Source organism: Molothrus aeneus, chromosome 2, assembly GCF_037042795.1.
Source record: "Molothrus aeneus isolate 106 chromosome 2, BPBGC_Maene_1.0, whole genome shotgun sequence".
In the NCBI taxonomy this organism is placed as follows: Eukaryota; Metazoa; Chordata; class Aves; order Passeriformes; family Icteridae; genus Molothrus; species Molothrus aeneus.
The window spans coordinates 23,255,890-23,273,206 of NC_089647.1; the positions used below are offsets into that span (position 1 = coordinate 23,255,890).

General features: G+C 44.4%; 1 protein-coding gene across 3 annotated transcripts in view; it reads right to left on the bottom strand.

The window, feature by feature from the left end:
* Window positions 1-17,317, bottom strand: part of LSAMP (limbic system associated membrane protein) — a 988,586-nt gene that overhangs the window by 99,217 nt on the left and 872,052 nt on the right. For all 3 annotated transcript variants that reach the window (XM_066572102.1, XM_066572100.1, XM_066572103.1), the window contains one exon: window positions 12,856-12,981. In XM_066572102.1, the coding sequence (XP_066428199.1) occupies window positions 12,856-12,981 (126 nt within the window). The remainder of the gene's footprint in view (window positions 1-12,855; window positions 12,982-17,317) is intronic.

Genomic DNA, 17,317 nt, shown 5'->3' on the forward strand with positions numbered 1-17,317 from the left:
ACAGTTGTTCTCTCATACTTTGCACATAAGATCTTTTCCTCCCATGGCCATCCAGCCTGTCTCCTGAAGGCCACCTGGGCTTATGTGACCTTTCTTTTTCACACGTAACACTCTTGATGAGCGTCTGCTCCACTCTGACCAGCCTGCACCGGCCTCTAAGGGACAGCTCTCACAACGCAATTGTGTCTTGCTGAGGACAGACAAAACACATTTGGAAACTTTTAAAAATATCTACAGATCTCTAGCTGCTGCTAAAATTGCTGCCCTTGCCTTTGCCATCCCCATCTGTTCTTTAGATAGCGATCCAAAATGCAATAAATAAAGCTCAGGGCATCTGAACTGCTTTAGATGCTCTCAAACTCACATGCAAATCTGCACCCCAGCTCACACGATGCCCCTCATAGTCCAACAATGCTGGCTATTTGCTCCAAATGCAACCAAAGCAGGCCTCCCTACAGAGCTGCAAGGAGAAGCAGTGGGATAGCAGGGGGATAACGGGAGTGCTGCAGATCATGTTTGCCGAATGCATGGACGTTGACTTCTGAGAAATCTCGGGCTGCTGCAATAAGGGTATGCAGGGAAGGACAGAGGTTTTTTGCTCAAGGACTTACACAGCAGAAGGGATGGCTTCTCCTCAAATAACTTTGTGTTCAATGGGCAGGCTAACAACTCAGCATTGCTGTTAAGCAAGGATGTTAGACCTATGATGTCTGGTTTAAAACCACTGAATCCATTCACTTCTGCAATGCTCTCCAAGAACAAATTTGCCCTTTAAATTTTATCTTTTTCCCATTATAACACAACCTTAGTACATGCAACGAGAATTGCAATTGTAAATGTAGGAATGTTAAGTGGAAAACATGCTGATATATGAACAGCTACCTCCTCGGTGATAGATGAAAGGCATTATTTTGTGGTACAGTCTGATGGGACAGAGTACTACCTCACCATGTGAACAGCCTGACTGCTTCAGAAAGGCAAAAAAACCCACAATATGTTGAGATAAATGAGCAGAAATCAGTCCTTAAAAAGGAAAGCTCCATTTTCAACACAACTGATGTCAACATCTTCCATGACTACAGCTTTCTAACATGTGAAATGTTGACCTGAGAGAACGGGTGGTGGATTGCCCTGCATCTGAACAGTCTAACTGGACCTCATGTTCTAAACCACCAAGCTTTGTTGCAGTACAACTAATGCAGTATGCTCAGTGCCACAATTAAAATGGACTGTTTTTCATCAGGCACACACTTACAAACCCACAATATTATGAGACACTGTGTGCACCTGTCCGAAGCCAAAGAGAACATTATCTGATGTTATGATATATTACTTGAGCAATAGCCCAATGCCCCTTAATTAGAGGCTGCCTGCTAAGGTACACTCAGCAGGAGAAGAGTTAAGGTTGCATCTGTAACCTTAAATCTAACCTTACTAGGCTTGTGAGTGCTTAACGGTGCAACTTTAATGTGTTCTTATCAGAGCATTTTTATTGAGCCATTATTAACATTGGTTAGATACAATCTAGTGTTTCCCAGATCCCCCTCATCCCCAGCCATTACCTGAGCCACACAGAACACAAGATTCAAAGGAAGCATTTAAGTCAACCTCTGCTATCACTCTCCAGACACCCAGTGCTGCTAATTCCTTAGCAACTCCCTTAAATGGGACTTGAGTTTTAGTTGCTATCTTATATGCCCTCAGCCAGGCTGCACACTGAAGGAAATCCTCTACTGATAATTAATAAGTTCCCCTGACACTGCCTGCTCATTAATCTATTATTTTAGTCCTCTAATTACTTTTGTCTGTTCAAGTTAACAGTCTCCTTCCCTCATCTTCCCTGGGTCTCATGCAGGAGATGCTGCACGGCAAATGTGAATTTTCTTTGTTCCCAAGTCCCTTATAGGCTCTGCTCTGTGTGTGGACTCCAAGACCCATCCCAGCCTCTTGCAAGGAGTGACTTCCCTCTCCTTGGGTCTGTATTTCACTCAAGCTATGGTACAGGCAGCTCCAGGCATCAGAGGTGGAGCTTGCTGAAGAAATATCTAGGGAACATGGGTTTACCAGTGCCATCCCCTGGAGAGCTCCCAAGAGCCACAAGGAATCCTCCTCATAGCAGTCAAATGGTTGCAGATCTCCCCATGGGAAATGGGGTCACTGAATTTCACGGCACAAGGACCACGTACCTATAGTACCTATATGTGCCCCGAGTTCATTCTGTCACAGCAACCTCTCCCCTGTAGTGGGTTTGGCTGAGATGGAGTTTATTTCCCCAACAGCAGACCTCAGAGTGCTGTGCTTTGCACCGGGAACTAGAAAGGTGTTGATAACATACTGGTATTTTGTACTGCTGAGGGGTGCTGGCACAGCATCAAGGCTGTCTCAACATTTCCCCCTCACCAGTTGGCTGAGGATGAATGAGATCTTGGAAGGGGACACAGTCAGGACATCTGACCCAAACTGACCAAAGGAACAATTCATACCATTAGGCATTTTCCCAGCAATAAAAGCCAAGAGAAAGGGGTGGGGGCATTCATTACTATGATGTTTGTCTTTTGAAGAAACCACTACATGTACTAAAGCCCAGCTTCCTGAGAAGGGGCTGAAGATTGCCTGCTGGTGACAATTAGAGGGTAAAAATAAATATTTTGTTTTCCTTTGCTTCTGTAAGTGGCCTTTGCTTTTGCTTTCTCAAACTGCCTTTATCTTGACCCACAAGTTTTCTCCATCTTATTTTTTTCCCGTGCACCATCCTCCTGAGGAGGTGGAGCAATAGAGCGGCTTGGTGGATGTCTGGCATCCAGCCAAGGTCAACCCACCACATACCCAAAGCCCAACAGTCAGCACAAATTAACTTTAAGTCCCTTGGGCAGAAGGGGAGACAGAAGCAGGATCCAATTATTTATTTGCTTGGAAGATGCCCAAGTACAGCAGAGATAAATGCAGTAGATAAAAGTGAGCATGTCAGAGAGAGGCTGGAGTGGAAGAGTTTGGAGTCTGACCTGAGCTTCTGTAGTTTGGGGAACTTCTGAAATTTTGTCACCTATCATGATTGACTCTAAAAATACTAAATTGTTGACCCTGTCATGCAGCTGTAGTTTAGCATGTACAGCCAGGGTTAGGACAGGTGTACAGAACCATGGCAAGTACTCTGCTCTTAGTTTTCATGCTTACTGCTATGTTTCACAATTCTACCTTAAAGGAAATGAAAGCCTTTGAGGTTGGTGGATAAGGCAGGTAAACATGAAAAAGCTTATCTGTGCAGCAAACTGCATGGACAGACAGCAGCATGGTGAACACGAATAAACACACAGTCAAGTGCTCACAAATAATGCATGCAGCAGTGTGCACCTGCATACTCATGCAGCTTTTACAAATCTACAGGCTGCACAGCAGGTAAGGAGGGTGTCAGTGACATATGGCCACCATTACAGTGCTCGTAATTAGGATGATCCTGCCAGCAGTTCTCAGCCAGGCACATGCAACAGGGCAGTGACCCGCAGGCACTCTTATGAGGAGCCTGAGGAGCCCCTGGGAGACTGCACTGCTCTGCTTTTGCCTTCCCCAGACTGCAGCAATCTCATGTCCCACTGGTGTCTTTTCTGGGATACCAGCCCAGACAAGGGGTGGGCTCTTTGAATGTGCTATATAGTGCTATAAAATGGTCCTGTCCTCATTTCATGACCCTTCCAATCTGCCACTGCCCTCAGCCAACACAACTGAAATCTCCCATGATCACTGCCTTTTCCAGACCATCAATACCTGCCTTACTTTTCTACCTTGCAGATTGTACTGATCCTTTGGCAGGATATGCTCGTCTTTCCAATGGCTTGAGTCACTCCAAATGGGGTGTGAAATTCAAAGGCTGCATCAGACCAGAGCTCTTGCTCCCCTGGATGGGCCTGCACTCCCCATCCCCTCCCAGCCCCTCTGCTTTGCTCTTCTGCTGCAGTAACACTGCGGTGGGCACTCACTAGGAGTGTATGAGAAAGGATGATTTGTTCAGCCAGTGCATGAAAAAATACAGAGTACATCAGAAGAGTCGTATTTTTCAGGTGCTGTTCCGAAAGAAAAGAGGATATGAAGAAGAAATAAGAACAATGCTTTTGTATGTGCACCTCCTAAGAAAAAAATAACTCCCTGAATCATGTTTCCAGTCTCTCACACTTTTCTTCAGACAGGAAAGGGAGGGATGTTGTGAAGACATATTTCTGAAAGGCTCAGAAGGGAGGCTGACGAAGCAAACAGAGCACAAGTGTTCACAACACCAGGGTCTGTCACAGCCTGGCGTTACCAAAATAGCTCAGTGCCTTCAGCTGGGAGGCTCCCACTTCCACTACAACTGTATTCAGGCCTGGGAGAAAAGCTCCACACTGCAGGAGGCTGAGTGACACCTGACCTTGCTGAAGCAGTTTCAGGATATCTTGCCCCTAAAGCTGGCTTTCTCTTTGCCCTAGGTTATCTACATATGCAGGAGACTCTAGCAAATAATTTGCTTCTCCCTACACCCTGCTCTTCTCTCTCACACTATTTTCCAGCTGTCACTAGAGCTGGAACATATAAGTAGCTTCATGATTGGGATTGCTGTAGGGGTGGAGACAGAGGCAAGAGACAGTAGGATAATTGTGCCAGAGATGCGTGAAGGGGTGAAGGCTTTGGGGCTGTCTGGAGGGAAACTCTCTCCAGATATCCTGTCCTGGCAGGACCTGTGTGCTGCAGTAGATGCTGTCATCCATGCTCACCATGGTCCTGAGATGAGACACTAGGTCTGGCTCCAGTGCAGAATATATCATGCACTGAAGTCAATGCAGCCACTGAGATCAGTTGTAGTCACATAACAGCATAATAACAAAATGGTGGTCTCTCCCTTTAAATGAAAAAAAAAAAAAAAAAAAAAGCATGGACCAAGCATAAGCTACTACCTTAACTTTCCTTTTTATTAGCGTGTCTCTCTCCTGCTGTGAAGAGAGAGTGAAAAATATGCTTGCCTTAAGTGAAACCACTTATAGATTACAGCTACAAGGGAAAAAAATTGCAGCCTCCTCATTTTCTTCTTAAGGCTAGCTTTCTTAAGGATGTTTGAATTGAAACTATTCCATTTAACATGCTATGAATTTTTTCTCTCTTTAATTCACAGTCAACCTCTCTGTATCTTTACAAGCACATTTAAATTTCCAGATGTGAACTACAGCTGCAAACACAGAGCTGCCAATGGGGAATATGACCTCCGGATGGCAGGGATGGGACCCAGTCCTAAAATATTCACCTTTTACTCTGATGAACCCCGAGAATCTCTGTCCTCCAACCAGCAGCTCCAGGCACAAAGGACCCAAAGCAGACTTGTGAGTTCAGATCACTAGAGGGAGACACAGCAACACACAGATCCACACCTCATCAGTGTCCTGCACTCAGTAACCTTCTCTTCAGATACTCTGTTTTACTGCAGTTGACTACCTGAGTGCTAAATGGTGTTTGGAGAACGAGGAAGGCTGGTAGGAAAGGCAGCCAGATGGACTGCATCTACCAGTCTCAGCAGGGCAGGCCTAGGAGACCTCTCCTCTTTCTGTCCTAGTCAAGACAAAAAAGTCCCTTGATTTTAATGGGTCTGTGGAATGGGTAGGAATGATGGAGAAATGGAAAGTTCATTAGGCTGCTGTTGCTATCCTTTTTGTCAAAGCACGTGGCAATTCCTTTTCCTGTCATCATTAATTATGGGAGGTTTTGGATACTCATCTTCTGGGGTGCTCAGTTTTCACTCCCACATCTAAGCCCTCTGGGATCCTTCAAGACTGGCTCATGGAGGTGGGGGAGGAAAAGCAGCTAGCTGTTCCTGGAAGCCCCAGCTAAACAGGAGTGTCCCCACTGAGTATCACTAAGCTTGAGGGTGGAGGCACAGCACTGCAAAGACAGTAATATTACAGCATGCAGTGAACTAGAAAAATGCTGCTTTTCTGTAGGTGGAGGAAAGTTTTCATATGAGCACAATTCAGCTCAGCCTTTAAAATGCCATGGAAAAGACTTTAACAGCATGACCAACTAGAATTGGTACCCATCTGGGAGAAGATAAAAAGGAGGCAACTCTACCAGACTCCAACTTGCTGCAAGGAGCAACATTTTTATCATTTTTATGTGGCAGGAAGGCAACTAAATTGGTACAGAACTGCCACATCTTGCCAGCAGCACAGACAAGCTTGCCAGAGGTGGAGCAGACAAGCACTGACCAGAAGACTCCACATGTTCCTCTCCAACCACTGCTGTAGGCAGCAGGGTAAGTTTCCTCCTCACAACAGCTTTATTTGTCTATTTCCCCAGAAATGCCAAAATACTCATTAAGCCTTGCTCTCCCTCTCTGCCCTGGGACAGTAGAGAGAAATCAAAGCTGTTAAAAAAGTGAACATTTAATTCAAAAACTGTGTTTGTACTGAAACAGCATCACAGTCCACAGGAACTGAATGGGGCATTATTGCAAGGTGATTACAAGAGGAAGGATCCCTGTGCAGTGCATGTGTTGCTGGGCATAGAAGAAAGAAGATAAAGTGTGCTGAGGAGAGAGAACCATCACAACTTAAGTCTGTTACAGGTGAGGAAGGAGGCAATGTGGATCTAGCTTGTGGGCCCTAGGAAAAACAGTCCTCTAAAAATATAAGAAATGTGGAACAAGTGTTAGTGGGAAGCAAATAGAGGTTGAAACAACTTTAGATGCCTTCTGGAGAAGACCTGAAAAAGTTGAAAGTTTGGCTTGTTTCCCAGGCTCTTTATGAGCCAGCATCCTCTTCCTTTTTTTTTTTTCCCCTACATATTGGATAAGATGAAGACTAAATAGAGAGAAAAAGACATCTCAGAAAGTGTGCTAAAACAAACTGGGAGTGTATAAGAGGTAAAGTGCAAGGTCTCTGTGGAAGATGTTTTACCAGAACGTATTTTGAACATGAAAGAAGGAAAAAAAAAAAAGAGGAAAAGGAGATCTGTTTAAAAAACCATCAGTTGCCTCAGTTTTGTTAAACAAACATCTTGTAAACCTCAAGTTTCCTGAGACAGTTTCATGGGGGGAAGGTTGTGAAATAAGAACTGGCACAGTAATGCCACAAAACCCCCATCAAATCCAAACAAAAAAACCCCCACCCCATGCTTCCCAAAACAAGGCTGCTTTCCTGTACAATTGTATTACTAAAGTTTTAGGAGAGCAGCAGAAAGATGGCCTAAATACAAATGCTTTAGATAACCAGAAAATCTGTTTCCCACTGCTACCTACTGACCACAGGGCTGACTTGTGGTGACTCTGGCTGAGGGTTTTCTGCTTGTTACTTTCTTTGGGCATAAACTGGGTTTCCCTGTGCAATACTAAGTGAAGCAACAAGGCTTTGGACTTGGCAGCAATGAGAAGCAAGCTAACACAGGACATAATGAGTGAAGTTGCCCATTGTGACCAATATGGCCTTCTTAACTCATGCCTTCAGAAAGCTCTCTGTCTCCTCTTGCTTCAATGCTCAGCTCTACGAGGAGACTGGCATGCACTGAAGGAAAATACACAAGTGAGCGGGGGTGTGAGATAATCTGTCTCTTTCACTTTAGGTCTTATCCTGATCTCTGAGCCCCAAAGCATGAAGTTTAAAATCCTTTTCAATATTTTTATTGTGAATAACAAGAATATCCAGATTTGTTCACATTATCCTCAGGAATACACAAGCTGGTTGAGTCTTGCCAAGTTCTCATCTTTAAATAACTTTCCATGGCAATGAGTTCTACAGCTGTTTATAAACATATTATATGTATACCATCTCAATTACACAGGGCATGCCGGCACAGTTCTGTATTCTCTATCCCTCCTAAACTTCCCAGGCTACGGTAAATTCCCTAAGACTCAATGTGAATTTCTAGCACCCTCTAGGGAGAATCAGACTGGCATATTTGACAAGCCTTCTCATCTCCTTTCATTTTATGCTGTGACATGAAACTTGGGCGTTGCAATCAATACTTATCTGCTTTGCACTAGACTGGTCCTTCTTATGTTGTGATTACCACTGTAATAACTAAGCTCTTTTTCTGAGCCAAAGTGGGTTTCTTTAGACTGTCAGGTGGAATTTGGAAGAATCCAGAGTGTTTTCTTCTCCATCAAGTGGCCTTGGTGGGCTGAGGCCAAGAAGTTGTATCCATAATGGGATACCTAGTGTTTTATACAGGTTTCATATTCTGTAGCTTCTCTAGGAAAAGGGAAGCTTGTTCCTCAGCTGGTAACTCAATTCAACTTTAGTCAATATAGCTGTGTCTCCCTGTCACCAGCTCTCAGGCTGCCATCAGCATGGGTGCTAAAGGCACTCGCCAGAGCACCCACAAGCAAGGCCCTTGGGAAGGTTTCAATCACTCTGCTTTGTGGCAAAGAAGCAGAAACACAAATGGTACTGCTTTTGTGAGCTCTCAAGTACAAGCTTCTCAGGACAGGAGATGGCTTTTTCTTCCGCATTTGCCTGCCCATGCACAGCAAAAGGATTAGCAGTGAGATCTCTGGTAATCCAGAGACCTTGCAACAACTGTCCATGTTTGTATTGCTGCAAACCCAATTCACAAGAGGCCACTCTTTAGGGCTTCCCTTGAGAGTTCATTGGTAAGGATATGAATGTACATTAATTTTTCTTCTTCCCAGAAAGCTCTTTTTCAGTCAACCAGGCACCTAGTTTGACTCTGAATAAGACATAGAGATGAGAAATGATAAATTATACTCTGGACTGTGATCTCAGCAGCTTGCAGGCAGGGAGAAGACACATTAGCCTGAATAAACATAAGTCAGTAGAGATGTGAAGAAAAACTAAGATGGGCTTGAAAGCAGGCATTGGCTACCATCTTTGAACTATTTCACTGGAGTCTTTTTTTGGCTATGTTAGTTGTTATCCTGGTGCAAGGTACAGGGAAAACAGAGCACCCACAGATGGGTAGGCTGCCTGTGGTATCCCTCACAGATCATGTAAGTGTGATAAGTGATAAATGGTCCTTGGTCAGGACTTTGTCCAGGATGTGGTGCAACTATGGGATATTTGAGGTTATTGCATTCAGAGAAAAAAAATAATCTATACCTTGGTGGGGCATGGATTAGGCAGGTTAATGAGCTAATATTAAGGAGAATAAAACAATAGGGTACCACCCACTCTTGGTACAAAGAAACTGGGTTTTGTCCCTTTCAAGAGATGAGACTATGGAGTGTTCCCTAGTGAAGTATTCCTAATGCTGGCAACTGCTAATTCATGCAGACTGCATAGGACACCATCAATACTCACCCCCACTCTAAATGAGCACATCACAGTTTTCTGACAAATCCAGTTCAGATCTTCAGTTTTATGGTCTTTGCCATGGCTTACCATCACAAACCAGGTTGGCAAAAGTCTTCAGGTATGACAGACTTAACAAGCCTGCAGCTGTGTCCTGAATCACAGAAAAGGGATCAGACTATGTGCAAGGAGGGACCTGCTGGCCTGCTGCTGGAAGGTGCAGGTCAGTGATCCCAGAAAAGAGCTCTGCTGGCCGGAGGAGAAGAGCTAATGAAGCTGCTTGTGCTCCCAGACAATGCTTGTTAAATCCACAACTACTCAGACCAGTTTGCCAATGTTGGCCTCTCAGGTGAAAAAGAAAAGGGTCTCAGTGACTCTCCCCACCTGCTCTGTCAAAATACAATCTGCCAATCATCTGAAGAGGAATGTAAGAGGAGAGCAAGGACTTGCATCATTCCAAGGAATGTCATTCCGGTTTCATCAAATTAAAGCTGATCTGTATTGTCTTTTTGCCATTGAATTATTAAAGTATTTTTCCCCTTACCTGCCTTCCTCCCAGGTGCCAGTGCTACAGTCATCAACCTCAGTCACACTTTAGCTTTCTCACAGGGTTAGGAGAGGTTTTTTCCTGTGGGCTGCTTGAGGGGATCAGGACTTATAGTTGAAGTGAGAAAAATGTCTGGTTCAACTGCTCACTGAACAACCAGAACAGGAAGCAACACAGCAATTTATAAATCAATTTTTTAGCTTCCCAGATAGGCAGATAACTAAGCTATGATTGCAGCATTTAAATGAACTATCACATGCATCCCTACCTTCTCTGCCTAAGTACCAACATTGCCTTCCCTTTGAATTTGTATCTTCCACTTCCCAGCCAACAAGAATTCAATCATTTCTGTGGTCCTAACTCAAGTAATTAGCCAAAAAACTCTATTAATGAAGTCAATGAATGAAAGAAACAGCAGACAAAGTTGCTAATGAACTCCTGGAGGAGAGTGCACAAAGAAAAATGTAATTTGGCCCTCTCACCCCCTGATACGGGTTTAATTCCACTACCTGGCCATTCAAAATCTCCCACACAAGCTCAATAACTCTTTATTCCAGTTCTTCAGTCTCAAGTTTAACTATAAAAACATTGAAGGAGAGGGATATATTTTAGAAACCTTTACAATGATCTAAAATAGCTCTTTGATGCATAGCAGATGGCTTCAAAACTCGCATAAATGGAGCCAAAATGCCTTGCAGTTCTGGAAAAGGGAGATTCCAAGATAAGACACGTTTTCAACAGCAGCAGCTCTGGAAGGGATTTGGAATTTATATTAATTGTCAACCTCAAGGAAAACATTTAAAAGAAGCCCTTCTGTCTTCCATTTTGAGACAAGTGTTTTACTGGGCTTTATCCTGCTCAAAGATCTGATGTCTGCCTGAAAGCAGTTCCTCTGTATCTGTAAAAGACAGCAGATGGGTTCAGATGGGGAAAAAGAAAGAACCACAATCAGTAACACATGGAGGTGACAGACTGAGGACTGCCTGCCCTTCATCATAACCTCTAGTTTGTTACACAGGAGGTGCTTGGCAGGCTTCACTGTAGGGAGGAGGACTGAGGAGGGATTGGAAAGGAGTCAGTGAGATGGTGCTGAGGGATGCTAACAAGGCAACACCTCTGAGACACACAGCATGGGAGAAAAAATGTGAAGGAACCTGCTGGAAAACTGAACAACAGAGCCAAGAAAACTGTCCCCACGGTCAGAGTAGGGATGGGATTCTTCAGTTCTGTTGCTAACTAGAGGGGATAGCCAGAGTGAGGATTTGTTCTGTGGAGACTTTTGTAAAAAAGGAGAAAAAAAAATTCTGTGTCTGATACAGTGAAATAGGTGGTGCAAATAAAAAAAAAAAACAAACAAAAACCAACTCCCACAAAGCAGCAACAGCCAAAATGATGAGTCAGGACAAGAATCTTCTCACTGCTCTGAAGAAAGCATTTAGATTTCATGAAGATTTAACGCCCTTAACTCAGTGTTAGGCTGTGCTCACAGAGTAGCTAGGGAGTATCTTTTAGTTGGATACAAAAAAGAGAACTGAAAGACTGATGCAGCAGTAATATGGAAGATTTGATATGAAGTCAGCCTTAAGAACAGAAATACCAGAGCTAGAAGATTCTATATACATAATTAAAGATGAAAAAAAATAAGTTCTCTTCTCCTATGAATGTAAATGGCACAGTCATACTTAATTTTGAAAAAAAAAAAACCAAAAAAAAACCAAACCAGAAGAGGAAAGTCAGGATGTGATGATAATACCACAGATGACTAGTGTTCCCCTAATCAGCCCTGCTCTCACCTCTTCTTGGCAGGCTTTCCCCATCTTTTTTCTCTTGGAATTGCAAGAAATGGGCCAGAAATACAGACTGCATATCTAGCTTTCATATACATGAAAGCTCAGGAGAACTTTGGTTTGGCTGAAGACACAAGGCAGGAAATTTAAGTAACCCCAATCTCAACCACAGGCTCCAAATCCAGGGGGTTCTGGATGTAGCCCTTAGATTAAGCTCTGTTCCAGTGTGTCATTCTACCTTTCTCTCTCCAACTTTCTTTCTGCAACACTTTCTGGCTCACTTTTCTCCCCTTTTCTGGCTGTTGAACTGCAATAGAAAGCTGGACTATCTGTAGCACATGCGGAATGTTTGTTCTTTGCCTTCCTCAAATCCTCTTTAACCCTTTATATATATGGGAGTACCACAGAAGATCGTTCATATGGGGCTAATCAATGATTTTCCCATGCATTTTAGATAAAAGAATATCTGATAGGAAAAGAAATCAGATAAAAGTTTTTCTCTCCTCCAAGGAAATGATACAGAAGGGTAGAAACCTACCTCTTGTATTCATCCTACTGTTAAATCTTTAGGGGTTGAAGGTTTCCTTGCAACCCAAGCTGCTAACCCCACAGAGTCTGGCTACTAAAAAGACATTCTCCTCCCAACCTTGCCACATCCTTGAGCATGGAGGGCACAGTCAGACAGCAGAACAAAGATGGTGAGTTCTCCATTATTCTGTTACCATCCTGCTCTTCACTCACCTTGAAGATCAATTGCCTTCTTTAGTCACCTCAGAAGACACAGGACTTTTGGCTGTCTGCCAAAGTGGAGAGCGGTATGAAATAAACTGGGCCACTGTTTGCCTCTCCTTTTTAAGGCAAATCAGTAGGAAGCAAATACCATGGTTTTCAGAAAGAACCTCTTTTATGCAGTGTCTCAACAGAAATCCTTTTCCCTCAGTCTAGCACCAGCAGCATTTCATCTCCACCACTGTGCTGTGCATTACCAGCAGTAGAGATTGGGACAACTAGATGAAGACCTAAGCTAAATAGAATTACAGGTCCAATTCTGCAGAGCATCTATTGAAGTAATTTCATTTGTTCACTTGGAAAACTTGGTTATTGTGCCTGGGAATTCATTCTTCAAAACAAGCTTGAAGTACATTTAAGATTCTTGCCACTTTTCTATAGCTGCCTATATTGCTACTGAAATTTTCTTTGATGCTGGAAGAGAAGGGAACTACTGTACAGTTCACAAATTGAATCCAGTTGGATTTCTTACCTGTGGGAGTGAGATGCCTCCAGGTGATGACAGGCTCAGGACGCCCATTTGCCATGCAAACCAGGGTCACATTGCTGCCCTCATTCACGGTGATGTCCGAGGAGATATTGGAGATCTTTGGTGGAACTGTGAAGACAAAAGAAAGTTTGACCTTGTTATAAGCAGAATTATGGAGGGCAGCTTGCCTGGCTTAATCAATTACCTACCTATTAACCAGAGGCAGCCACAAACTCACCTCACAGGCTGCACCCCTCTCACTACTAGCTGGGTTTCTGAAATTACATCAGAGTAGTATGTACTGGTGTGTAGTTTGTATTTCAAGGGTCTACAGCTTAGAAACAGCCTTTGCTGCAACTACAATGCTTTGTGTTTGCACAAGTTTGGAGGTCTTCATAAAATGACTTCTCAGGACCTGCCTGCCTACCTCAAGGCTGTGTGGAAGGGATCAGCAGGCTCCAAGTATCATCCCAGCTAATTCTTACACTCTGGGAAGTCCCAGATAGAGTTCTGCATCCTCCTGCAGGATGCCAGGCTTCAAGGCACTGACTCAAAAGGTGAATTAGTTATTGGTTTCTGTGACACCTTTCAGCCAAGAGGGATCCCCCATGGACTACCTGAAGTAGGCAGTCTCTGGATGACTGCACCACCCATGGCAGAGCACCAAAGGCACAGTAGAATCTTTAAGATTCACAAGATCAGCCATGACATGGACATTCAAGATCCTTAAAAACTTTCCAAGCTGAGTTTGTGTCATGGCACCAGAGCGACCATGAATTGGGACCTGAAGAGGCACTTCCAGGTGTGGACTGTGCCAGCTGCTGCAGTCTTTCCTCTCTCACACCCATGTCTTGCTTCCATGCTTCACACCCCATGTCAGGTGGTGAGGGATTTTCACTAAAAAGGAATCCTCTAGTTTTTTTTTTTTAATATATTTTCAGCTTCCAAATTTGTGCGTAGAGAGGAATGAAACAACATAATTTTCTGGTTTGCTTACCACAGAGTAAACAGACAGCAGCTTCCCCTTCCCCCTGCCTGGCAGAAGTGGCTGATGGTCCTTTTGAGGCAACACTGCCTATAAGCTAGGTGGGGAAAAGGAAATGAAGCCTGAACAGAGCAACTCACTACTTCCAGCTGTGTTGCTGGATTCACAGGAATGTTGTTTACAACCCACAGCTCATTAGCCCCTCTCTGTAGGCCCCAAACTCACGGACAACTTTTGAGTATCTATGGCCATGGCACCCCCATGAAGGAAGGGGACTGTAGAGTAAAGTGAGGCAGACATCTATTTTCCAACAGACTCACTCAGCCAGGCAAGGAGGGATTGAAGCCAGGGGCACTGGGGAAGGATTGTTGTGACCTGTGGAGAAGTGACAATGCAGAGGGCAGTGAGGGAGCAGCCAGGGGCAACACAATGGGGAAGGTTTTTGCATGCCTTGTGAAAGCAGGACAGCTGGGGGCCCACCTCAAATGCCTGTGCACCAGTGGCAAGCATCATGGTGGAAAACCAGCAGGAATCTGATGTTCACACAGATTCACAGAGGGATGTGTGTGAAAAACCATTGGGATGATGGAGCTGGGGTGAGACAGTTCAGGACTGGCATGTCACTCAGATACAGGCTCTCTAAGAAAGACAGGTGGGAAAGGAGAGGAATAGAATTGCAAAGCAGTGGCTGGCATGTACCCAGCTCTGGATGGTGAACTAGCTCAGATGTAAGGATCAGAGATATCACAGCATCACTCTTGTTCCTTGATGGTTGTTACCAATTACTTGATTAAGAAGATGCAATACTGTGTTAGACAGGTAGAATAAACCTCACAATAACAGTCCTTCTTTAGGGACCAACCACATTGATATTTTCTGGAAGGGAAAAAGTTCTAGGCTCAAGCAGTGACACGTGGGGGTCCTTCAGGTTCAGCATGAGTTAGCAGTATGCCCTTGCAGCAAAGACCAAACGTCCTCTGTTGTATTAGCAAGAGTATAACCCCCCAAGTGGAAGGAAGCATCTAAAACCCTTTACATGGTGCCTATTAGACAACATCTCAGGTACTAGATCAATTTCAGGCTCCCCAGAACAAGAAGGCCATAGACACACTGGAGCAAGTCCACTGGAAGGCTCCCAAGATGGGAAGAACCTAAGAGAGATGGGTCTGTTCAGTCTGAAGAAGAGAAGGCTGAGGGAGATCTTACTGCTCTCTAAAAAAAATGAGTGGGAATGTGCAGAAAAGACAGAGGCAGGCTTTTCTCAGAGGTGCGCAGTGAACACTGAAAAGCAGCTAACATGAGCTGCAATGTAGGGAAAATTCTGACTGAAAATAAGGGAAAAGCTTTTACTTTCAAAAAGGGCTCCTCAGAGAGGGGATGGAAACTTATCCCTGGAGATACAGAAAACTCTCTTCCTTTCTTTTCCAGTGGATGAGGGGAACATCCTGTCCTATGGCCCAGGACAGACCTGCTCAGTGTTCCAGCTAGCAGATCTGCAGGCTGGCAGAGCCCTGAAAGTTCTGGTGCCAAAATCCAAAGTACTACTCTTACTTACTGAGAACAAAGCAACTTGGAGGGCCACCTCAGACCTGATAGAAGACCAACATACACAGGAGAGGACAAAGGGGCTTAGTCTGGGAAAGAACATCAGAGGCTGCTATTTTTGCAAAAGTTGTGGCCCAGGTGTTCTGTCAGGGGACACAAGGACAGTGACTTTGGAGCACAATTTATCCATGGTGCTCACTGGGTAAGGAGAGCCCAGGAGTAAAACCAGTGGCTATACCACATTTTGGGAATATTAACATAACCTCAAGGTGTTAACATTTGCATAAGGAAAAAAAGCCATGCAACAAACCAAGGACTAAAGCAGGACTAGCAGGTGAAGCTGTGGGCCAGTGTGAAGTCCTAGTAGAATGGTGCAATGCCAGCCAAAATGGCTGAGGAAAGAGCAGCAAAAGCCACGACATGGCAGCAGCAGAGCTCCAGCTGGGACATGTATAAACTGCTGTTCTCCAAAGCCGTCAAGATATTTTACTTTACAGAGGATCAAGTAAACTCAGCCAGTACAAGCAGTTTTGACCATGCCTACTGAATGCCCAAGAGGAAGAGCATGTGTCCAGATGGTCATATCTGTCTTGCCACTTTTTCAGATGAGGGTGAAAAGGACATCCCAGACTGAAATCCTGTTAGGAATATAATGGCTGGTTCCTTTCAGCTGGCACCTCAGTCAGAAGGCAAGGAAAGGCTAAGACAAGGAGGAATAGGGCAGGAAATAATTTCCCTCTAAATTTAAAACCTGGCTTGGCTTCATCTGTTTAGAATCCAAAGCCAGTGGACAATAATTTCACTCAGATAAAAAGTCAGAGACTTTTAATTTTCAGGGCGTCAAGCCAGCATGTTAAAATGCCAGAACTGTCAGCACCAGCAACAGTTAGCATTGCCTCCTTGGCACTTGTCATTACTTTGCACACACCTTTTTAGGACAACCTTAAAATGAGAAGCTTTGACCTTATTATTTTTCCCCTTGTGTGGGTTGTATTATGTTTTCACAGGTCCCAGACTGCTGAAAGAAGGATTGCTGAGAATAAAACCTCCCGGGACCAGAATCTCCTGGGTGTCACAGCCTCTATTTGCCCAGCCATCTCCTGTTGACCCTCAAGTGGAAAATTCTTTTGTGACTGGTCTCTCCAAACCATTAGCAGGGGCAAACCCACAAGCTGCAGCCCCACAGCAGGGCAAATACTACAGCTCAACAGCACTTACAGGCATTTTCATAATTTGACTAACAGCTTTTTACTTCAGGAGAAACCAGGCTGCTGCTGGACCCATCTGGCTCCAAGGACCATCGGAAAGCACTGCCAGGGTCTTAGGTACTGATGAAAAAGATAGGATTGACATATTTTTCTGCTCTTTCAGTGTAAATCATATTGAGTATCCATTACAATGGGCTTAGGATGTCCCTGGTTGGGGTGGGGAGCAGAGCCATGAAAGGAAGCACACTGTAGTACCCCACTCCTCCATCCCCAGACAGGGAGGATGCCCCACCCACACCAGGGACTGATTCTGGAGAGATGGGAATGAACACTGAGAGGAATGGCTTAAAACTCACATATTTGTTTCTTCTACATTTCACATCTACGGCACAAGGCTGATGCCAGTCCAGCATCTCATTTTCCATGTCACTGACAGCAAATAACAAATCCCAAAGTAACCAGTGGCCATTCTCCATGAGAGAAGCTCACATTGGAAGAGAAGGAGAGATGCAAGGCAGGAGTGAGACAAGGGCAGAGATACTGTAGGGTGCCCTGGACTGGGAGGGCAGCAGGGCAGGAGGGGTACAAGGTCAGAGCTGGTGTGGCAGATTTTAAGTCCCAAGAAAGATACAGTGACAGAGCTGGGTAGAACTAGCTTGTGCAGAAACAGTTTGCACCGAGGCTGTTCTAGTTAATTGCCGTCAATCCTTCACTTCGTGACAAGTGC